Raw genomic sequence first — 24,246 nt, 5'->3', positions numbered from 1 at the left:
CCATTCTGTCAGTTCAATAGTGGTGCTTGCGATGTACTTATATCAAAGGACAGGGACAGCCATGTCTAGGGACTAGAATATTATAGATTATAGAGGGGTGAGCTCTTCTGACTTTGGCCAGCAAGCAACCACCAAAACACCCTAGCAAATGCATAGCAGCATGCTAAAACTATTCAGGACACATTAGCAACCGCATAGTGGCACAGTTAGTGCCCTGGCAACAACCAACAACACCCTAGCACCATGGTGGTTTCTTCAGATAATGTAAAAGTCTAGATTATAAAAATGTTCATGGTGTTCTCTCATTATTTACCACTCAGCTTCCTTCTCTAATATAAATATTTTTCATTTTTTGCATTGCTTGATGAGCCTTTCTTATGTCTTTTTGCAATTTTTTTTTTTTTATGTTGTTGAAGTATCCCCTGTATATGTTGGTTTGTCCTGAAAAAAACAAACAAAAAAAAACATGGTATTACCATGGGACATGTGTAAAAAAACCATGGTAATTCTATGGTACATGTCCACAAAACTATGGTATTACTATGATACATGCCCAGAAAACATGGTTTTACCATGGTATATATGTCCACAAATACATGGTACTGCCATGGTACAAATGTTTGTGCATGTCCAATAACATGATATAACAATGATACATTTCCAAAAATAAAAGTGGTTTTATCATGTTACATGTCCAAAAAACATGGTATTACTATGGTTCCTGTCAAAAAAACATGGTATTACCATGGTACATGTTAAACAAAACATGGTATTTCCATGGTACATGTCCAAACAACATGGTATTACTATGGTACATTTCCAAAAACATGGTAATATAATGGTAAATGTCCACAAAACATGGTTTTACCATGATAGATGCCCACAAAAACATGGTATTACCATGGTTTATGTCCAAAAACATGGTATTGCTATGGTGCATGTCCAAAAAAAACAAACAGTTTTACCATGGTACATGTGCAAAAAACATGGTTTTACCATGGTACACACACACAAATAAATGGTATTACCATAGTATTTGTAAAAACATTGTATTACCATGGTAAATGGCCAAATAAACATGGTAATACTGTGGTACATGCCCATAAAACATGGTATTACTATGGTACATGTCCACAAATATGTGGTTATGTGGTTGTACCATAGTACGTGCTCACAAAAACATGGTATTACCGTGGTACTTGTCGAAAAAACATGGTTTACTGTTACTTTGGTACGTGCCAAAAACATGGTTTTACCATGGTGCATGCCCACAAAAACATGGTTTTGCTTTGGAACTTACTCAAAAAACATGGTATTATGTCAGGTTGTCATGTATGCCATGTTCGTGTCCAAACTCCAAACCTCAAATGTAAAGTTTTCCATCAGCTTCCTGTATTCTGACCCTTCTGAACCTTCATTTGCTGATGAAGCCTACAATGGATGAGTCATTGGAGACCATTTGTAGGTCTAATAATTGGTAGAATCCTAATCGTTAAAAATCTGGACTAGTCATTTGAAGGTTGGCAAACTCCAAATGGGGTGTTTCATTATAATTACTGGGGTCTTCTGTCAGGTTTCTCCAAGTGGGCTGTAATAAATGCACTTTAAGTCACATTAGATGAAATATGTGTACTAAATGACTAACTAGTGTTATTCTGGAGGTCATGTAGAGGCGGAAAAGAAGGGGAGATAGATAAGATCCCAGAGGTGCACTTGTGTTGTTCACTATCTCTGACAGAATTTCCTTGAATGTCACAAGCTCATACTTGTTAGCAAAGTAGCGCATAATCAGTAAGCACAGGAAGGTCACTAATTAAAGCTGGTAAATCGTTCTCAAGTGGCCTCAATCAGGCTGCAGCCACGGTTATGAGGCCATTTCCCTCTGGTTATTGATGTGTAAAACTTGTCATAAACATTGAATGAATGTTACATGTTATGTATGTGTGTGCACGCATATGTGAAGTTATTTCAAGACATGTTTTTCACTTCAAAGTTATTTACAGCACAGTGTCTTTTTCCTTCAATGTATAGATGTAGGCTAACAGGCCTAGCTTCTTAACCTCTAAAAAGTCTCTTGCATGGAAGAATAACCTGAAATTAGATTTTTGCATTTTCTGCATAGATTGTGAAGGGTGCTTTGCTTGCCCATACTAAAGTACCCCATATGATGCTAAAGGCTTGAGTATACTTAGTTTTGTTTGCATGTCATTCTGTCTCATACATAGTCTAGCACGTTTAGCCTTTCAGTGTATACTCATATGACCGCTAGCCCATATGGACGTGTTCATCATTTAAGACGTACTGTGTGGTTGCTAAATTGTCCCGAGTAGCTATCAGTGTGATGCTATGTGATTGCTAAGGTGTTCTGGGTGGTTCTACACTTCCTAAACTATTAAACCGAGTACACATAACCCGAAATAAGTCACTTTGGCCTATAAGGTATTTTTTAACCATTCCAAAAATGAAGTTGCTTCAACCTATTTAGGAGTGTTTTAAGGTAAGGTTGTCCTGGTGCCATAGACTGGCAGCTACAGGGAACATGTCTTGAGAAGATAAGCCTTTCTTGGCATGTTTACCTTGTTAATAAGATCCATCAGCTCTTCAGAGAATTTAGTGTAATTTTCAACTTTGGTTCCTTTGGTTGTCAACTTTGGTTCAAGACATTCAGAATGTAAAACTATTGTTTGTCCTGCACTGGGATCAGTCAGAACATTGGAAGGGTTCAACTGGTCAAGGGTATAAAGATAACACATAAACAGTCCAACCCATTCCAAAATATTACATTTTATTCTTCTTTCCTTTAGCAATGGATCTCAAAAGTGGAATAATTGGTCTACTGTGAGTCAGTGCTTCTGATTAAAAGTTTAGGAATGAACTGCCCCTAAAAAAGGGAAAGTCATTATTCTTCTCTGCGCCCATCCTAAATCCATTTCTTTTCATTTTACTCTCAATATCATTGTGTATTGTAAGTTAAACCCCATTCATGTAAAGTCAGAAGTTTACATTTACATAAAAATGTAAGGGCAATTTCTGCCCTGCTGTAGGAGATGGAATAACACACTGGATCTCTGAATTGACATTATAAGTATACCAAGACCAGTTTTGCTTAAAATGCAATGTGATATGTTAAAGCCCTTACTCAAACCATTACTCAAAACAAAGACTGAGCCAAGACATACTGCTGTTAGCTAATTGGTAGAACCAACACTGACAAACCCAACTTGGCAAACGCTCTTATCCAAAGCAAATTACAGTGCATTCAAGCTATGCATTTTTTCAGTATGTGTCTTCCCTCACCCATGGCCTTGCCATTGCTAGTGCTATGCTCTACCAAGGAACATCAAATGACCACCATCTAATAATTGGAACTTTCATCGGTTTCAAGACTTTCATTCCTTTGTTCCGCTTGGTGTCACCTGTGACGTCTGCTCCACGGATTCACCTGCTCTAATTCCTTAATGGGATTGCAGATTCCCCGGATATCCACTTAAAACCTGATTAGTGAGCTCAGCTCATTAGCTCTGACAAACCAAATCAAACCCCCTTAACCCCAATGCCAAAGAACAGGCACCCTACCATTCAGCATGCATCAAAACATACCTTCAGCTACGACACATGAAGTGATACTATTGCTCATATGTGAACTTTGCCACTGAGATGAAACACTGAATGGATAGCCAGCTTAAAGTAATATGCATGCTAAGATGAAGTCGATTTGCAAGAATGCTTTAATGTGAGATGTTCAAGGCCTTTCTCAAGCCATTACAAATTGTGTTATCATCAAAACAATCTGGTATGTTCCCCTATTGCTTCAGGGACAGCATGCACTCGAGCTGGAATGGACTTCACAAGTTGCAAATAGTGTGCTAAAACCAATGTTGTCCCAGCATGATTTGAGAACATTCAAAAGAGCTTCTGGAGTGCTTTAATGGAAGCAAGGAAATCTGAACTTTTGTACGAGGAATTAGCATGGTCAGTCGCAGATTTGCTTTAATTTGATTGGTGACCTAGAAATGGTGCCAAATCTGAAATATTTCTTCTGCATTTTACATAACTTTGTTTGAATGTTTAAAACTAAAATATTCTGTTTATTTTCAAGTTTAAATGGAATTTCAAATCCCAGATTTTCAATATGGATTCCACTGTACATTAGCTAGGTGGCTGACAACACTCCTGTCCTCAATCATATTTTTGTTCATGCCACACCTTATACATCACTTCCTCTGTCCTTTGCCTTCTATACTCACTTTTGTCATTTGACCCCATAACCTGATTTTCTATTCCAATCGGTTTACCTATTCCCTGCTCTCTCTCTCTCTCTCTCTCTCTCTCTCTCCCTTACCTGTTCTCTGCCCATCTTTGGGCTAATCCTTTCATCCCTGATCTCCTTCATCCCCTCCAATCCTCATCTGTTCCACTCTTGCAGAAGTGGAGGAGAAAGAGTGTGTTTTCCACAGGCAAGTTGCACCCAGTCTGTTGGGGGAGCGTGTGAGGCACAGAGAGATTGGAGAGTTGTCTTGTGGACTAAGCAATACAGAGACAGAAAAAAGGATTGTCTAGAGTGACTTCAGAGTTATAGAGAAGAGAGGAAACCATTTGGTTAGAGAGGTGAGTTATTGTCAGAGTTTTATTTCTGGATTATCATTTGTCGTTTTTAGTTTGCATGAAAATTGTGCAATGCATTGAATATGACAAAGAAATCCAGACCTAAATGTTTTGTTTATTTATGCATTTCTGTGCATTCTGCATTCATAGTAAGTGAAAATGCATTTTACGGACATGGCCACACCTTTATGGTAGTGTACTTTTATCTACTAACTTGTAGTTCTTGTACCACACAACCATGCAAGGTTTCTCTGCAGCAACTTTTCTAAGAGTTTAAATGCTATGGAGATTTAAATGTTGGTTTTTGAACTCTGGACCAACACAAAACCAGCGCTTTCAGGAGGGCATGTTGAGGGATTGGATATATTTTATACAGTTGTAGCAAAATATTACACTTATTATTTGATACATTCCTTTGGCCTTTATTTTCCAAACAGTTAATTTTGTTGTAAGTTGCAAAGTTTGGCTCTTTGCCGAGTTACCCTAATACTAAAGCTGCTCTTGGCTGTGTAATCAAACAGATCCTGAAAATCTTGCAATATTCAGGTCTCATTGTACATGTAGGTGTCAATGAATCTTGAACACTTTCTTACCACAGAAGAGCTGTCACGTCTTTTTGTAGATTGCCACTGACATCCCCCAAGACACCCACCACATGTACACCCTTTCCCTATGTTTTTGTCTTTGATCTCTCTACCCCAGGTCTCGACCTGATCTGGTAGTAAAGAGCAGTCGATAATCGGATGACAGGAGATTTGATAAGCCTCCCCTATCAGCTCCTGCAGGGACTTAGACTTTTCTTCTAGCCCTCTTTTGCATATATAACAAAGCAGTTTTTGTCAAACGATTAAATGGAGATCACATAGTCATCTTGCTACTATTATATGAGTAATCAATCATCAATTGCACAACGTAAGACTCGATACTGCAGATTTTTGCTTGAAGTACTACCAAGCCTTAGGTAGTAGCTACTTAACTGTGAATTAAGTTCATTAGGATCTCTGTAGCACGACAAGGCTTATAATTCCTCGTCATCTCCTCTGGCCACCCACCAAGAGGTTTGATGTCAGGCTAGAGGCAACATTTTTATATGACGTTTTATATCAACAGTTTTTTTTATTTTTTTTATTTTTTTACATCTGTATGAAACTTTTCAAATCTTTATAAGTACTATCAGAGCAGCTTACTCAGATTTCAGGATGATAAGATTTAGACTGTCAGGGCCATGATATTCTTATCAGTCGGATGCTGAAATCTGGACAAGCCAATGTCAAGCCTCAATACTTTACATAATGAGGGTTAGGTTTAGGGGTTAGGTTGTCGTACAGTTGTTGATTTTTTGAATATCCATATATTTATGCCTGTTTTATTTTATTTGGCCTTGTTTTTGTTTGCGGTAGATTGTATGCATTTTCAATCTAAAATTAATTATTGTGGATGTGGCCTAAATGATACATTTAGGAGATATTTGAGACTTTATGTAGTCAAATACATGCTTCAATAAGCGTCACTCAAGATTTAGGACACAGCATTGGTTGGTTCATAAAATACCGTACTGAAATACCCAAGCTACGTTGCTAGTAAACAACATGATTAGCAGTTGCTAGCTAACATTATTGAACTGAATATTTAGAACTTGGCTTTTATAATTCCTGACTCATTAATTTTCTAATTGAACAATGTTGTTGTTGGTAGTACAGTTTATTTTCGCTCTACAGCTTTTGCACAGTGCAAATTTGTATATAATATTACAGTCTAATTGTTTGGGATTGATAACTTGAGATATCACAGAGTTCACACGCAATTAATGGCCAGTGTGAATGGTTTACAATGGGCAATGAGGTTGGTTCATTATCAAGTCAAAATACGGTTAATAAGTAATTGAATTAAAGGTGAGTCTCGCTTTTCTAATATCTGTCAAGATCAAGTCAAGTCATACATCTTCAATATTATGACGTATCTTGAATCCACATGTCTGATAGTCACACATATGGCCTAGTTCAGATCTGTGTCAGTTTGTCAGGGACTGATCTTTTTCATACTTCCAATTTATTAACATAAATTGCATTCAATTGTACAACATTTTTCATGTTGCCTTTTTTCCAGCAGTTTGTGTTTGTAAGCAGCGCAATCAACAGCTGCCATGGGTGAAATGGAACAGATGAAGAAGGAGGCCGAAGGTCTGAGGACACAGATCGAGGTAAGACTAGTGTAAAGTTATTATATACAGACAATTATACAAATATAAAAAATGCATTAAATGCAATATAGGTTTTTGTAACTCCTCTGGTAGAGCATGGTAATAGCAACACTTTGGTCATGTGTTAGATTCCCAGGGAACACACATACTGAAATAATGTACACCTTGATTGCACTGTAAGTCACCTTAGATAAAAGTGTCTGCCAAATGTACGTATGTAAATTTGATAGCGAATGCAATCATAATCTGTTACATTTGACCACAGTAATATTACTTATAGTAAAAAAGAACTAATATAAATATTTGGTCTCAGGCGGCTCGCAAAGCAGTCCATGACACGGATATGGCTGCTGCCGCTGCTGGGGTGGCACCTGCCCCTCGGGTCCAACTCAAGACCAGGAGGACACTGAAGGGCCACCTGGCCAAAATCTACGCAATGCACTGGGCTACAGACAACAGGTAAGGATATCTTACCAGTCTAAATTGAGCTGTGCTTGGTCATGCTGCACTGTAAATGCAATCAGTAGACTCTTTCTAGGGATTTTGCCCCCAAAAGTCCCACCAAGTGAGCATTACATTGCAAATATTAAGAATTAAAAACTATTAGTTGACAGAAAGTGAGATACATTTATTTTGGTTTACCCATTGGCCTTTGTTGTCAAAACATGATCTGCTAAACCAGGTTAAGAGCTCTTATACAGAAGTCAAGCACACCTTGTGCTCACCTTGATTTAGCTAATTCTTAGTTAGATCAATTAACAGGGTCAGTGGCCTGACTTAAGCCATGCAAGTCTTCAAGCAGGTACTCAACCATGTCTAGGATCAAGTAAGATTTACCTGCACAGGCAGCAATTTAGAACAAGTTAGCTTGGGAATAGCGCCTAGCTGCTTTCTAAAACATATGACAACTATATGTTAATCATTTGATGTGCCCAAAGCACTATAATACATTGTGGCATCCATTAGAAACTCCAAATACCATGGATGATATTTTGGGACTGTCCAACATACTGAAATGAATTTAACAAGCATATTGCACAACGGTTGCAATCAAATCCAAGAAAATTATATACATTCTTTGTTGTATAATGGTGCACACATGCAGTTGATATTTGTACAGCTGTATAGAGTATGTAAAATCAGCTCAATAGATTTAGGTTTGTATTGTCTAAATAAATAAAAGCATACAAAGAAGAATGGAAACAGACTAAATGCCTCATGGATATTAAACATTATCTTTCTATTGGCAAACCATATTTTCCATGCTCTTTCTCATCTTTAGGCTAATGGTCAGTGCATCACAGGATGGCAAACTCATTATCTGGGACTCTCACTCTGGTAATAAGGTGAGTCTAACTGACTCAGATTCACTTACAAGAAATACTAATATGTTTAAGCTACTGTATATTATACACTAGCTAGTTAGCTGCTATTTTGGACTATACATCAAACTATCGCCTACCAATTTTAAGGTCCTAGTGTAGCTTATGTGAATTGTCTTTTTTAAATATACATTTTACACAATTCCTTCCGGTAAAATACAGTAATTGTAGCCATCCAGGACAACTTTGCATTAGCACCGTTGCTCAGAATCATTTCTATCTACCATCCTATCATAATAAAAATGAACAACTCATTCACAAAAAATCTAAAGTTCTAAACTTGCCGCAAATGTCCGAGTCATTATTGTCACAAGCAAATGAGCTTGCGATTTGCCGCAAATGTTTGCCAGAAGTTTGCAGCTCTTCACCTGCAGCAGACCTTTGGCGACAATGAAACGTTTGGCGCAAAACTCATTTGCATGTGAAAATAGTGAGTGGCAAGCTTGCCAGAACACTTGATTTTTGTAAGGGCTAAACTATGATATCTCATTTAATGTTTCATCAAAATTCCTCACACTTCCTGTTGATCCTTCAAGGAAAAGCTATGATATTTCCATCTTCCTTCAGATCAATGCTGTTCCTCTCAAGTCCTCATGGGTGATGACCTGCGCATACGCTCCTTCTGGAAACCTTGTGGCCAGTGGTGGTCTCGACAACATGTGTACTATCTACAACTTGAAGACACCCGTAGTCAAGACTTTGAAAGAATTGGATGCTCACCAAGGTTATTATCGTAAACGAAAACGAAGACTAAAACTAAAAAAAAACTTTTTCGTAAATTGATATAAAAATATAAAATAGCATAATTGGACAAACTGAAACTAAAATAACTTTTCATGGCTCTGAAACAGACTGAAATAAAATAAAATAAATCTTTATTTAGTTTTTGTTTTTGTTGCGGTCTGTTTTTAAACCTTTAAACCGCCATTACCGTAAAACAAAGATGCCACTAGACACCAATAATAGACAGCCTTTACCTCATTGCATTAGCAACAGAAGGGGAATAATCACTACAAACATGGAGAGAGATGACAGTCTTTTCACTCATTCTGTCTTACCCTGTCAGTGATTTGTTTTACATTTAATTTGGAACTGGTAAAGAGTTTGGTTTGAAGTTCAGCAGGGCTCAACATTAACGCTTGTCCGTGACAAGTGGATTTTTGAAGGAGCAAGTGAAAGAGAAAAGTAGCCTGAATGTCAATAACGAAAAAATAACCACCTATATTGGTGATATAGCCAAGGCCTTATTACGAAGTTCATATTATAATTCTGCTGTTGAAAATAATTCACTAGCGACAGGGCCGGAGTGGCTAATTGGGAGGATTGGAGGAATTCCTGGTGGGCCGCTCATAAATTGTGTCACATAACAGTTGCCAACCGTCCGTATCATCCAGTATTTAAGAGATCAGAATTACGTTCCTCATTTAGCTGAATGGATGATGAACGACATTCTTCAGGTAGCAGATCATCCCAAATTCAGTACTGACTGTAGTCTCACAATCTCAATCTGTTAATCTCTGAAATCCTCATTCCTTGCAGTGCAGAATGATGACAATATTATTTACTTTCACAAAATAAAACAATACTTATATTAAATGAACACAGATGCAACAGCAAGACACGGTACAAAAATAATGGTACTTTACAGCTCTCAAAAAATTTAACTCAACGAAACAAACTGCACAGAGTTCCTTCAATGTTGTATTACTCGCTCAAACTCGATTCTCTTAAAGAGACAGTAACCATATTGGCGGTGTCCATTTACATTCCAAGTAAAAGAAAAGTACATATTTGTTATTTTTAGTCTTTTTTTCACTCTTCGTTTGTTGAAATCTGGCACTTTTTTAATGGCAAGTAAAAATGTAAAGGCAATCACTCAACCTTCAGTAAGTTTCTTAAACATTTAATTGCTGCACATATTTTCACTGGATCTGTTGCTATGTTGCTAATTTCAAAATACAAAGTGCTAAATTGTTAAATTGTGAGTCTGAGAAAATATTTATGTACAGTTACAATTCTATAGTGTTATTATTTGCCTAGGTAGACTTTAAAACTTGACATTAAATTTCACTTATTTTTACAACAGATCAGTCGCGTAGTGATTCGCCTCAATCCGGGTGGCAGAGGATGAATCCCAGTTGCCTCCATGTCTGAGACCATCAACCCACGCATCTTATCACGTGGCTTGTTGAGTGCATTGCCACGGAGTTATAGCGCGTGTGGAGGCTTCACGCCATCCACCGAGGCATCCGCGCTCAACTCACCACGTGCCCCACCGAGAACGAACCACATTATAGTGACCACAAGGAGGTCACCCCATGTAACTCTACCCTCCCTAGCAACCAGGCCAATTTGGTTGCTTAGGAGACCTGGCTGGAGTCACTCAGCATGCCCTGGGATTTGAACTAGCGAACTAGGGAACTCCAGGGGTGGTAGCCAGCGATTATGGTGCAAATTTAAAAATAAATAAAATATAATTTTTCTAGACCTTTTCTCTAGTCTGTATCTTAATTCAGTATGCAGACAGCAAATTGTTTTTTTCTTTTTTATAAGTTCTTTGGGTCCAGGCACCTACAGTGCATCCGGAAAGTATTCACAGCGCTTCACTTTTTCCACATTTTGTTATGTTACAGCCTTGTTCCAAAATGGATTAAATTCATTATTTTCCTCACAATTCTACAAACAATACCCCATAATGACAACGTGAAAGAAGTTTGTTTGAAATCTTTGCAAATATATTAAAAAAAAAACTAAAAAATCACATGTACATAAGTATTCACAACCTTTGCCATGACACTCAAAACTGAGCTCAGGTGCATCCTGTTTCCACTGATCATCCTTGAGATGTTTCTACAATTTGATTGGAGTCCACCTGTGGTAAATTCAGTTGATTGGACATGATTTGGAAAGGCACACACCTGTCTATATAAGGTCCCACGGTTAACAGTGCATGTCAGAGCACAAACCAAGCCATGAAGTCCAAGGAATTGTCTGTAGACCTCCGAGACAGGATTGCATCGAGGCACAGATCTGGGGAAGGGTACAGAAACATTTCTGCAGCATTGAAGGTCCCAATGAGCACAGTGGCCTCCATCATCCGTAAATGGAAGAAGTTTGGAACCACCAGGACTCTTCCTAGAGCTGGCCGCCCGGCCAAACTGAGCGATCGGGGGAGAAGGGCCTTAGTCAGGGAGGTGACCAAGAACCCGATGGTCACTCTGACAGAGCTCCAGCATTTCTTTGTGGAGAGAGGAGAACCTTCCAGAAGAACCACCATCTCTGCAGCACTCCACCAATCAGGCCTGTATGGTAGAGTGGCCAGACGGAAGCCACTCCTCAGTAAAAGGCACATGACAGCCCGCCTGGTGTTTGCCAAAAGGCACCTGAAGGACTCTCAGACCATGAGAAACAAAGATTGAACTCTTTGGCCTGAATGGCAAGCGTCATGCCTGGAGGAAACCAGGCACCGCTCATCACCTGGCCAATACCATCCCTACAGTGAAGCATGGTGGTGGCAGCATCATGCTGTGGGGATGTTTTTCAGTGGCAGGAACTGGGAGACTAGTCAGGATCAAGGGAAAGATGAATGCAGCAATGTACAGAGACATCCTTGATGAAAACCTGCTCCAGAGCGCTCTGGACCTCAGACTGGGGCGAAGGTTCATCTTCCAACAGGACAACGACCCTAAGCACACAGCCAAGATAACAAAGGAGTGGCGACGGGACAACTCTGTGAATGTCCTTGAGTGGCCCAGCCAGAGCCCAGACTTGGACCCAATTGAACATCTCTGGAGAGATCTGAAAATGGCTGTGCACCGACGCTCCCCATCCAACCTGATGAAGCTTGAGAGGTGCTGCAAAGAAGAATGGGAGAAACTGCCCAAAAATAGGTGTGCCAAGCTTGTAGCATCATACTCAAAAAGACTTGAGGCTGTAATTGGTGCCAAAGGTGCTTCAACAAAGTATTGAGCAAAGGCTGTGAATACTTATGTACATGTGATTTTTTTTTTCTTTTTTCTTTTTAACAAATTTGCAAAGATTTCAAACAAACTTCTTTCACGTTGTCATTATGGGGTATTGTTTGTAGAATTTTGAGGAAAATAATGAATTTAATCCATTTTGGAATTGTATGCTATTTGCACCCTGGTGTATAATAAAACAGTATACTGTATAATCTAACAACATACTCATTCTATGAACTATTGTGACGGAACTTTACATCGCTAGTAGTGGGACGAAACGCACCTGATGTGTCACATAATGGTACCTCGTCACTGTTGTCTTTAAATGCAGAGATCGGCTTTAGAGAGAGCGGCCTCTTCAGGTCCAGGAAACGGGTTACCGCATCGCCGCCATGACCCTTGTTTTCCACCGGCCCGTGAGATGCTGAGCCGCTGTTAAAAGCCAAAAAGCAGGGGGCCTGGGTAGCTCAGTGGTAAAATACGCTACCACCCCTGGAGTTCACTAGTTCACTAGTTGAGTCCCAGGGTGTGCTGAGTGACTCCAGCCAGGTCTCCTAAGCAACCAAATTGGCCCGGTTGCTAGGGAGGGTAGAGTCACATGGGGTAACCTCCTTGTGATCGCTATAATGTGGCTCATTCTCGGTGGGGCATGTGGTGAGTTGAGCGTGGTTGCCACGGTGGATGGCATGAAGCCTCCACACGTGCTATGTCTTAATTTCTGCTGCCGTGCACAGCCACTGTCTGTCTTCACTTACATGGCTCATTAAGATTAAGGAGAGAAGAGTGAAATTGGCAATTGCTGGATTTGAACCCAGGCCACCCACACAACTAATTAGCCACCATACTAATGTCGCAACACCAGAACTAAGATTAGAGATTGTCAAATTTATGTACTTATCTCTCCATGCCTTTTCATCAAAACGTATGTTATATTTTTAATAGTTTTATAAGACTATTGGCATGCATATAGCCGGGCTATGTGACCAGTGCTATTTACATTTAATGCAAATAATTATATGGCTATACTGAACCCCTGGCAGGGGGACCCTTGGTAGCCACAGGGGCCCTATGCAGTGGCTTATGTCACTTTTTAGATAGGGCCGACTCTGGTGACAATGTATATTGTGCATGGTAGAGAAGATATTGCTTCAATAACATGATGAAAAAGTAGATCTCATTCCATAGAAGTGTGAGCACCCCTGCTGTAAATGATGGAGGTGGAGGCTTTTCTTTATTTGACAACCATACATAACATACTGTAATATAACTGCCATATGACAATAGCCTCCTCCACTACCCAGTGCAGTTTACATTTCTGTCCAGGAGAATCTAATTGACTGCATAGCTGTACTATTAGCAGGGCCGTTTTAAAAGCATATGGGGGCCCTAAGCGAAAACCTACTTTGAGGCCCCGCAATAATATTATTTACAAATTGGGCATTGGGGTGTCCAGCTGTACGACCCACATTTCACAAATGCCTGTTTTCCCCATTCTCCAATTATCCCTTAATATGAATACTAAAACTATTATTAAAACTAAATGTACTGAAAAACTAAAACTAACAAAGATCTAACAAACAAAACTAAAACTAAACCAAATTGGAGTGAAAACTTTAAAATGAATTAGAAATAAAAACCAAATTCAAAATTCAAAACAATTATAACCGTGATGCTCACACAGGTATATTTTACATTACTTTCTTGCGTACTTGTAAGTAGGACTCCTGAATGTTGTACTTTGTTATGTAATGGCGTATCTCTCTATTTTTGTAGGTTACTTGTCCTGTGCACGCTTCCTAAGTGACAGTGAAATTATCACTTCTTCTGGTGATACCACATGGTAAGTACTAACTCCACCCAGGGCCGTTTCTGAGCAAATGGGGGCCCTAAGGGAAATCCTACTTGGAGGCCCCCCAGTAATGATTAGATACAAAATGGCTATTTTTTTTATTTGTGCACCTGAATCCCCAGCTGCCTTTGATGCCCCTAAATATTTCAATATGACACCTGAAAATAATGCAGATAAGACAAATTTGGTTGATTGAATCTTTTCCAGTGCTGCATCTACTTTCAGCTAGCTAGCTTGCTAACTAACTGAAATTAAGATAGCATTGAGTCTGTGAGCTAATCTTGGCGAGCTACCCTGTCTATTGTCTACACTTTAGTTATATATCTTGCACAAATGTCTGAAAACATGTACCTTTGAAAAACAGGGCACAACTGCAAAACGTTAGCCAACTAACTGTTGCAATTTAATGCATGACAGTGAACAAACACCATCTAGCCAGATAGCTGACTTATATTCATTTCTTACCAGTGGTCTGGCTACGTTTCTCCTCCTCTTCCTTTTTCTGCTCCCGACTTGTAGGTGTGCTTCATGATGACAAAAAAACCTTTGAGAGTGTGCGTGCATGTCACATCTAGCTACAACACTCTCCTTGCAGTAACATTCTCCCTTCCATCTCAGGCCACAAGGGGGCCCCCTTTAACTGTCTAATAGAGCCATAACAGCTGCCTGAGTCTTACTCACCACTTTTAGTATATTAAACGTAATAATAATAATCATCAAAAATAAAAAACTACCTTGTTTTGCAGGGCCCTCTGGTGGATCGGTGGCCCTAAGCGGCCGCTCATATCGCTTGTAAATAGAAAGGGCCCTGACGCCACACTTAGCATGTGACATGTAGCATAGAGTGGTTTTCAACTGGTTGGTTGAGGCCCAAAAATGGGCCGCAGGTCTGTTCTGGGGAAAAACATATGCTAAATGCTAATAATAAAATGCAACCAATCATATAATCATGCATAGTCAAGTTAGCAAAACAAACATGCTTATTAACTTTAAGGGAGAAGAAAACACTGCCCATACTTTTGTTGCTGATGCCAAAAACTGTGTGTCCATTAAAACTCATAATGGTTTTGGCGCAAATGCATCCGAAACTTGGTTGTAGCTCATCAAATAAGCCAGATGTCAATATGGAAAATTTGCTTGACATGCATCCAATCAAACTTTTGGCACTCATTCATCTCTCATCTGACTGTAATATGGCTAATGCTAACATAGTATTTAGCCCTGTGTTTGTATTGTGTTAGGCTGGAAAATCACCCTTTTGTTGTTACAAAAATGTAAAGATTTTCCTATTCAGCTGATGTTATGTTAATTATTTCCCATATTGTTGGGCCCATGCAGTTTATGGTAATTTAATAAATTTCAATGTTTGATATAAGGACAGTTTTGTTTACTTTTGTATGATAACCAATTCTGGTAGTGTTGGCTCGCCACTTTGGCACTCTTGATGTAAAATTTGCGTCCTGAAACAAAACCAGATCCACTGGCGCAGAATATGACTTGCATTGCAGTCTGTTTCTCAGCATTATATACTGATTGTAATTCTTTGATTTGCATTTAGCCAGGCAATGAAAGGGATAGTTCACCCAAAAATGACAATTTTGAATGTTTGCTAACTGGTGCAATTCACACTACAAAAATCTAGTTTTATTTATCTTTTCTTTTTTTTTTTTTCTCAACATAACTCACGTTCTGCCTTCTTTCTTTCTCTCCTTGTTTATTTGTCTTTTCCCCTCCTTTCTTCCAGTGCTCTGTGGGATTTGGAGACTGGCAAGCAAAAGACAGTGTTCCTGAACCACATTGGTGACTGCATGTGTCTGTCTCTGTCTCCTGACATGAACACATTCATTTCTGGTGCTTGTGACTCTCTGGCCAAGCTGTGGGACATCAGAGACGGCCAATGCAAGCAAACGTTCCAGGGTCACACCAGTGACATCAACGCCATTTCGGTGAGTTCATCAAATACATCCTTTTGATGTAGTACCGAGAAAATGCAGAGGAGGGCATCACAAATGAAACGAGGGTGTTTTTCTCAGGTGTTACAGTCTGAGAAACAGGAGACTTAATTTGCTTTCCATTTAGGCTCATTGCTGTCTAAGTGAAACATTCATTGATAAATATATTAAAGACATCCCTTTTATGATATGTTTATCATTTTCCTTCAGTTCATTCCCAATGGTAATGCAGTTGTAACTGGCTCAGATGACTGCACATGCAAGATGTATGATATTCGCTCCGATCAGGAAGTGATCAGCTACCAGGATGCTCAGCTGAACAGTGGCGTTACATCACTGGCTCTGTCCATCTCTGGCCGTCTCATCTTTGCTGGCTATGACGACTTCAACTGCAATATCTGGGACTTGCTAAAGGGCGAGAAAGTGGGTGAGTTGAAAAAGCAGAGCACGAAAAGTGGGATGGAGTGGATCATTAATGTTGATTTATCAAGCTGAAAAAGAGTTCCATTAAGGCTAGGCAACAACCCCATGCAGCTATAGACTATGTATGTAATGACTGTATATGTAATAGGAATGTAAAAGTACAGCTCCTGTCTACTTGAATGAGGAAAGATTGAAATATCCAAAATTGTTTGTAAAAAATTATATTTAAAAAACGTCAAATTTGCAATAAAGCTATTCAGTCATGACAACAATTTGTAGGCAAACCTGGAAGGCTAAGACCAGAAACACACTTAATGCAAGTATGTGTATGCAAAAGCGAGCAGATGGCCAACACTTGCTAATGCACAGTGCGGTTGAACATGCTATAAACATGGGTTCTTGTGATACTGTGGTGGGAAAACACCTCTGTACTTAAGGGGGTGATAGAATTACCTTCAAGAGTCTGTGCCGTTAAACTGGATGTGTTATTACTCAGGTAAGTTGCTATAAAAATATTGACTTTAACTTATTTACTCAGCAAGATTCTCTTCAGACTGAAGCTCTGCCATGACAGTAGTTGACTTGAAAGAGAAAACTTACTGTATAATCAGACAGTTCACATTAATGTCCCCTATAGAACCCCTTGTGGCAAAATTTGAGCTTGAGTAGCTTAAGCATCTGCATTCACATACTTGCGTAGAGTATGTTTCGGCCTTAATTCGCCATGGGTTCCCTCATGAATTTCCATTTTGTAAGCTATTGTGTGCTTTTAAACCATGAGTTAGTACTACATATAATGGTACTGTAATGGCTGTCCAATTTGCCAAGCATGTAAACTCACATCATTGTGGTAGTTATAGTCCTTCTTTTGCAACTTGCTTGCAACATTTTTTTTTTCTTCCCAATTTGGAATGCGCTGTAATTCCCAATGCGCTGTAAGTCCTCATGGTGGCGTAGTGACTCGCCTCATTCCAGGTGGCGGAGGACGAATCTCAGTTGCCTCCGTGTCTGAGACCATCAATCCACGCATCTTATCATGTGGCTTGTTGAGCGTGTTACTGCGGAGACAGAGCATGTGGAGGCCCACGCTATTCTCCACGGCATCCACACACAACTCACCATGCGCCCCATCGCAACCACATTATAGCGACCACGAGGAGGTTACCCCATGTGACTCTACCCTCCCTAGCAACTGGGCCAATTTGGTTGCTTAGGAGACCTGGCTGGAGTCACTCAGCACACCCTGGATTCGAACTCGCGACTCCAGTGGTGGTAGTCAGCGTCAGTACTCGCTGAGCTACCTAGGCCCCCAACATATATATTTTTTTAAAACAAAGCTGTTTCTAAATTCACATTTGAAGTCTGATTGTGTGAAATATATTTTGTGGTCTCTTCAAGTAACGTTAACCACAAACCTTGTTTTAATCATAAACCGAAAACTACTAAAAATCCCATTGGAAATTCCCAAAATAACCCATGGCTTGAATATGCTAATTATTTTTCGGGTTTAACAGCTCTATAAAATCTGACAGCAATGGTGTCATACATTTTGCTCAAATCACACAAAAAAAACTGTATTTTTCAGCTAATGTGCATGCACGTACTGTGGTTAAAAAACAACAACAACAAAAACAGGTGATATCTATTGAAAAGGCTATTCGATTTTTTAAACTGTAAAGTGAGACTTCCACTCCTACGGTCGTCAATTTCTCCTTTCTTCTTGCAAGTCGACTTATAAATGTGCAAGTAGTAATTGGCCTATTAAAATTCACGTTCTTATTCATTCTCTTTCTATCTTTCAGGAGTGTTGTCTGGCCATGACAACAGGGTGAGCTGCACTGGAGTACCAGGGGACGGCATGTGCGTTTGCACTGGCTCATGGGACAGCTTCCTGAAGATCTGGAACTGAGCTGAACCTGGAGCAAAAAACAAGAGAGAATGAGAAAGAAACAATTGGTAAAGATTGAGTCAGCGGAGATGGAATGAAATGGTGAAATTCCAAGCGACAAAGAATCTCTTTATTTCACACATCTACCTGTATATGTGTGTGATTTCTGGAAGACTGGAATTTATTAGAGTATTACAACTGAAAATGTAACTGTACAAAAATAACACAGGAAGGCTGCGTTAATGATATCATAACATTACATTACATAAAATAGTAACAAAGTCACACTGGAAAGCAGTGTAAAAAATGAAACTAAATAATCAAGAATTTAAAATATAGTATTTTTTGGACTCTTAAAACCCTCTATTAATAGATTTGGATGTATATTTTTCTTTTTTTAGATGCTATGATAGAATGCAGAGTAACTATTCAGTGACTTTTTGCAACACCAACATTGTCTGACTGTCTGAGATCCGATATTATGGCTCTTTGATGATGTCTGCAACTGTTACATGGCATACAGTGAAAATAAATTGATTTCTACAGACTTCCCTTTACCAAACTTCGCAAAGCCCTCAATTTGACAAAATGTTGTTATACCAAGAGAAACAATGTCTTTGAGTCTGTATTTACCTCTTTCATTGTTTTGTAGGACTTTTGCATACAAGAAAGTTCCTGTCGAGCATTGCAGTGGCTACTTGATACCTTTCTAATAAACATAGTGTTCTGCATTAAACAAAATTTCATGGCGTGCTGTGGATTTGTACTAATCTGTTGTTACTACAGTAAATTATGTTCAATACATATTTTTTTTTTTAATATTCTGCATCAATAGCATTTTTGTGTATTAAGCCCCCAGTTTATGTTTATTATGTAATTAAACAATTAATTTTATCTGGGAAAACTGATACTGAATTAGAATAGCTGTATAAAAGTGCATTTCTTTAAAACAACAGCATAAAGCGACTATAGAGTCGTCAAGCGAATATTCTTAGTTATCCAGGTCATAATATAATGTGTGGCCATGAAATGGTAGTATTCATAATAGTCTAAATTTACATCCAGGGCCTCAAGTCACAGGATATTTAGTTTTATTGTGAAGACACATTGTAAAATTAATGCTGTTCAGTATATTGTCACCTACTGCAATCTCAGTCACCATGAGAAAGTAGATCAGGCTGGTGTTTAGACTTACGCTAATCCACTTTCAATGGAGCTTTTCTTAGAGAAACGTCAGCCAGGACCTGAAGAAGACAAGACTAGTAATTGACTAATGTTCCCATTCACTATAAAGTCCATGGTGCAAGCCTGAGATTACCCTGCTTTGACAGAGGACAGTTTATATAAATAAGCTAAATAAAGCTGCTTTGGAACAATACGTATTGTAATATAATATGGAATTGAATAACAACATAAGCAACATAATACAAACATTCATTGAGAATTCCACAGGAAATAGTTTAAAATGTACTGATAAAACACTTAACATTGTTGTGTAAAAATAATTAATATATTAATTTATGTTAATTCTATGTATTGGATTTCATATCAGGGGAAGGTTTAATGCTGTATGTTATGCAATATTAAGGGCAAATAATATAATAATAAACAAACAAATAATAAAAATGTTATTTAATTAATGAAACATGTCACAATGCATTACGTTATGTATATAGATACATCTATTTAATTATTTATTGATTAATGTACAGAATATTTATGTAGATATATTAATTTCATTAATTTTTTTTTTATTGATTTACAGCCAGATCCACGAGCCCATCTATGCAGAACCCATAGCAAAACGACCTAGTTTGTTTAATCTCATTAATATTAATCAGGTCGTGGTGACGTTCATGGAAAATTTCCGCTTAATCATTGAATATTAAATAGCTTGTTTTGGCGTTCCATGAAAACTGTCCAATAGTGAAAGCTCAAGTCTTGAATATTAATTAGATTTTGCCGACGTCCATCGAAGACCTTCCGCTGAAAAAGGCCTGGCTTATGAATATTAAGTTACAAGCCTTCGCCATAGTAGGTTTAGTAATTTCTTAATTTCGCTTCGTCGGGAGACTTTGAGCGAACTAATAATGACCTTGAACACGGCTAGTCTGAACGAAAATAGGTCAATTGATAATATGTGATGGTTTGTTTGTTTGTTTGTATGTTTGTAGAACATATTAAAGCAAGAAGTATTTTAGTTTTTCGATTTAACCGATTAGTCAAATCCTTGTCTAGTGCAATGTGATATAATCGAGAAATAATCGGAAGAGCTCAACATTATTGAGTTTCGATGCATCACGTGACACTTTAAATGGACGCAAGCTCGTGGTCATGAATGACGTCACTGTTTGATGTTTCTACGTAAGAAACGTGGAAATGAAACACAGTGAGAACTTGGAGAATATTGATCATCAGTTGGATTTTCTTTTATTATTGCATGTCATCACAGTAATTTATTTTGTTGCCAGAAGAAAACCAGATATTGCAAACGTCTACCTGTACATTTGTTCTTCTGCAAGCTTTATTTATCTTATCCATGTGCATAAAAAAATAAAAAAAAATAAAAAAATTTGTTAGGCTAACTAATGATTATATAAATAATTATAATCAATATATGTGATTATATAATGTAATGACAAACATGTATATAAAAATGTATAATAAAAATGTATAATAATTATGAATAATTAGAATCAATATATATGATTTTATAATATAATACACATAGACTCACAAATATTTAATCCTATTTTTAAAATGTACGCATTTCAATTTCATAACAAAATTCCATCAAACTGAACTGAGTAATCTTTAATAAAGTTTTATTCATTTTATTTAGTTAAAGATTACTCATTTCAGTTTGGTGGAATTTTGTTATGAAATGGAATGTGTAAACCTTAAAAATATTTATTTATTTATTTATTTTTAATATATAAAAATATATAATATTATTATAAATATAAATTATATAATTATAATCTAAAATATAAAATTAGATAATTACAAATAAGTAAAATATAAAAAGATATAATTATAATATAAATGATTATATAACATAATAACAATTAAAGTCCAATATTAGGACTTTGCTGGGAGCAAATATCTAATAAATTCAGAGGAAGGTAAAAATCACTTAAATGTAATAGTTCACCCAAAAATGAAAATTCTGTCATAATTTACTCACCCTCATGTTGTTCCAAACCTCTATGGCTTTTTCTTCCGTGGAACACAAAACTGGATGCTCGGAAGAATGAGGGTAAGTAAATAATGACAGAATTTTCCATTTCGGAGCAGCCGTGCTGGCTTTCATCATCATATATCATCATAACAGTAGCTTTGTCTTCATTGCTTAGAGGTGGTGTGTGGAGCACCGTCCATCTATCTTAATTATGCAAGATCTAAACTGGACCGAAGGATTAGTGTGGCCGCCCAGAACTGCTATAAGGTACCCAAAGGAATCTTCACTGGGGAGATCAGGTATTTTAGATGTCCTTAATGATATCTTGTTATAGTTTCTAAGAAGAAAGATTTTTCTCTGTTGAAATTAATTCTCTCCTTTTTATAATTTTATTTATTTATCACACATTTGCATATATACAGTGAAATTCTTTTTTTTCACATATCCCAGCTAAGCTGGGGTCAGAGTGCAGTGTCAGCCATGATACAGCACCCCTGGAGTAGATAGGGTCAAAGGCCTTGCTCATGGGCCCAACAGTGGCATCTTGGCAGTGCTGGGGCTTGAACCCCCAACCTTCTGATCAGTAACCCAGAGCCTTGACTGCTGAGCCACCACTGCCCATTTTCTCATTCTCTGCTCAAGTACAAAGACATCGTGTTTTTGGCGAGAGTGATGAGGTTCCAAATGCATTTTAGTTTAATATAATCTAGGATTCTAAACCTTTTATGTCTTTGCTTTTCCTGCATTCTACTTGGTGTATTGGGCAGAAACCCTCATCTGCATTCAGTTGTGTCCTGTCTTTCTCTCTGATTGGTTAACATGTGATGTGCTTTGCAGCTGATTGGTCAGAAGGTGGCTCAATGCCTAGAGAACGATTTGGGTGTGATCGCCTGCGTTGGGGAGAAACTGGAGGAGAGAGTGGCAGGAACCACTGAGGAGGTGGTGTTTGCACAGACCAAAGTCATTGCAGGTCATTTACAAAAACACAAGCTAAATTTCAAGTACAAATTTGATAGTATTCTCCGTGCCCACCCCAATCTGTTGATGGATCACTAGTTTTCTGACAGAAAGGCAGCAGCTACTGAGACTCCATTGTGAAGAAGGCTCAGCAGAGGTTGTACTTCTTTTGCCAGCTGAGGAAGTTCAACTTGCCACAGGAGCTACTGACACAGTTCTACTTGGCCGTTATTGAGTCTGTCCTGTGTACATCTATAACTGTCTGGTTTGGTTCAGCCACCAAATCAGACAGAAGGAAACCACAACGGAGAGTCAGGACTGCTGAGAGGATTATTGGTGCCCCCTGCCCACCCTCTAAGACATGCTCTGGATCACTCTGGACCCCACACACCCTGCCAACTCCCTCTTTGAACTGTTGCCCTCTGGCTGGCGCTACAGAGCACTGAGCGCCAGGACATCCAGGCACAAGAACAGTTTCTACCCTCAGGCCATTTTCCACATGAACAATTAAACTGCCTCAGGACTCCCCCATAGTGCAATAATGTAAATAAATATCTCATTATCATATGTAAATTCATCCAGATTTAATTCAATAACTGTACATGTATTATCATAACCTTGCACATACATTACCACTTGCACATGTACATACGCCACCCTATGTTATATGTCATATTATTTGTATGTCTAGTTATACTCTTACCTTGTTTTATATTCTGTGTCTCACTGTAATGTTCACTGTAATGCACTTGTTTTTCCTATCACAAAATCCTTGTGTACGTGAGAACACTTGGCAATAAAGCTCATTCTGATTCTGATTTCATCATGGTGCAATGCTGTAATATATCCTGAGCTGATGCCAATACACAATTTGTCAAATTTATTGCAAGTCTCATAAAATGAACATTAATGTACAAGGCACCCAACAACTTTGGGGGCTTGTTGAAGCGGGTTTCGCCCAGGGCGCCATACAAGCTAGAACCGCTACTGGTTGAAAGTGTATGTTTCAGAGGCAGTCGTCGACTGGGTTCGCATCATCTGTGGAGGCAAGTCTGATCTGAGAGAACATCCTTTTGTCTGTTTCATTTCACCAGAACAAAAAATAAATCTAAAAAGCTAAAGGTAATAAAAAATAAAAAATGAGAGGGAATAATGTTGACTGACATAGTGACTACCTTTTTATTTTAGGAAAGGGTTCCCTGATCATATTTGGGGGTCCTTGGCATCAAAAAGGATTTATATATATATATATATATATATATATATTTTTTTTTTTTTTTTTTTTTTTTTTAAGGAAAAATAAGTAAACAATTGCATGATAACTTCCTTTTAAATTGGTTTCTTGCCATATTATCAAACTGATATGATTCACTGTTATTTCATAGGCTCTGTTACTGGGGGAAATTGCAAAGAGTTGAAGCCCAGGTTGATGTTGACGGCTTCCTGGTTGGAGGTGCTTCCCTCAAGCCAGAGTTTGTTAACATCATAAATGCCCGTTCTTAGAGATGGTCAACCATTTTGACAGTCCAACGATTGATGCTGGACTGCACAATCAGCAATTACCAGCTTCCACATTGTGTCATTCCAAAAGGTTTGAAAGTTCTTGTTAAAAAAGGCCAGCAGAGTGGTATATTTATGTCTGGCTGACTTTCTATGTAGCTGTATTGCTTTTACTCACCCGCTTGGCAAATTGGGTTATTGGACTGGAACATTAACATTGTCTCCTTCCCAACTTAATATAGTATAAAGAGAATTTGGGCAGTTTAGTTTCTTATTTGCTGCTGCTGTACTTGAGCAAACTACTGTGTATTGTCCTATGCACTTACAAAAACATACTTGAAGTCTAA

At 38.3% G+C, this 24,246-nt stretch overlaps 1 protein-coding gene and 1 pseudogene across 2 annotated transcripts in view; both read left to right on the top strand.

The window, feature by feature from the left end:
* Positions 1-19,002, top strand: part of LOC127421574 (guanine nucleotide-binding protein G(I)/G(S)/G(T) subunit beta-3-like) — a 19,567-nt gene extending 565 nt beyond the window's left edge. Inside the window, exons 2-10 of one of the 2 annotated variants that reach the window (XM_051664704.1) lie at positions 4,427-4,608; positions 6,715-6,805; positions 7,119-7,264; positions 8,088-8,151; positions 8,755-8,911; positions 13,923-13,989; positions 15,743-15,944; positions 16,161-16,377; positions 18,176-19,002. In XM_051664704.1, coding sequence (XP_051520664.1) covers positions 6,749-6,805; positions 7,119-7,264; positions 8,088-8,151; positions 8,755-8,911; positions 13,923-13,989; positions 15,743-15,944; positions 16,161-16,377; positions 18,176-18,282 — 1,017 coding nt within the window. In that variant the 5' untranslated portion in view covers positions 4,427-4,608; positions 6,715-6,748 and the 3' untranslated portion in view covers positions 18,283-19,002. Of the gene's footprint in view, positions 1-4,426; positions 4,609-6,711; positions 6,806-7,118; positions 7,265-8,087; positions 8,152-8,754; positions 8,912-13,922; positions 13,990-15,742; positions 15,945-16,160; positions 16,378-18,175 lie in introns of both variants that reach the window. The other variant, XM_051664703.1, reaches the window with a different exon arrangement.
* Positions 19,003-20,640: 1,638 nt separating this feature from the next.
* Positions 20,641-23,902, top strand: LOC127421625 (triosephosphate isomerase-like; annotated as a pseudogene).
* The last annotated feature ends 344 nt before the right edge of the window (positions 23,903-24,246 follow it).

Source organism: Myxocyprinus asiaticus, chromosome 30 (genome assembly GCF_019703515.2).
Source record: "Myxocyprinus asiaticus isolate MX2 ecotype Aquarium Trade chromosome 30, UBuf_Myxa_2, whole genome shotgun sequence".
Taxonomy (NCBI): Eukaryota; Metazoa; Chordata; class Actinopteri; order Cypriniformes; family Catostomidae; genus Myxocyprinus; species Myxocyprinus asiaticus.
Note: the sequence above shows the minus strand (reverse complement) of the source record. Positions and strands in the feature narration are given on the sequence as shown.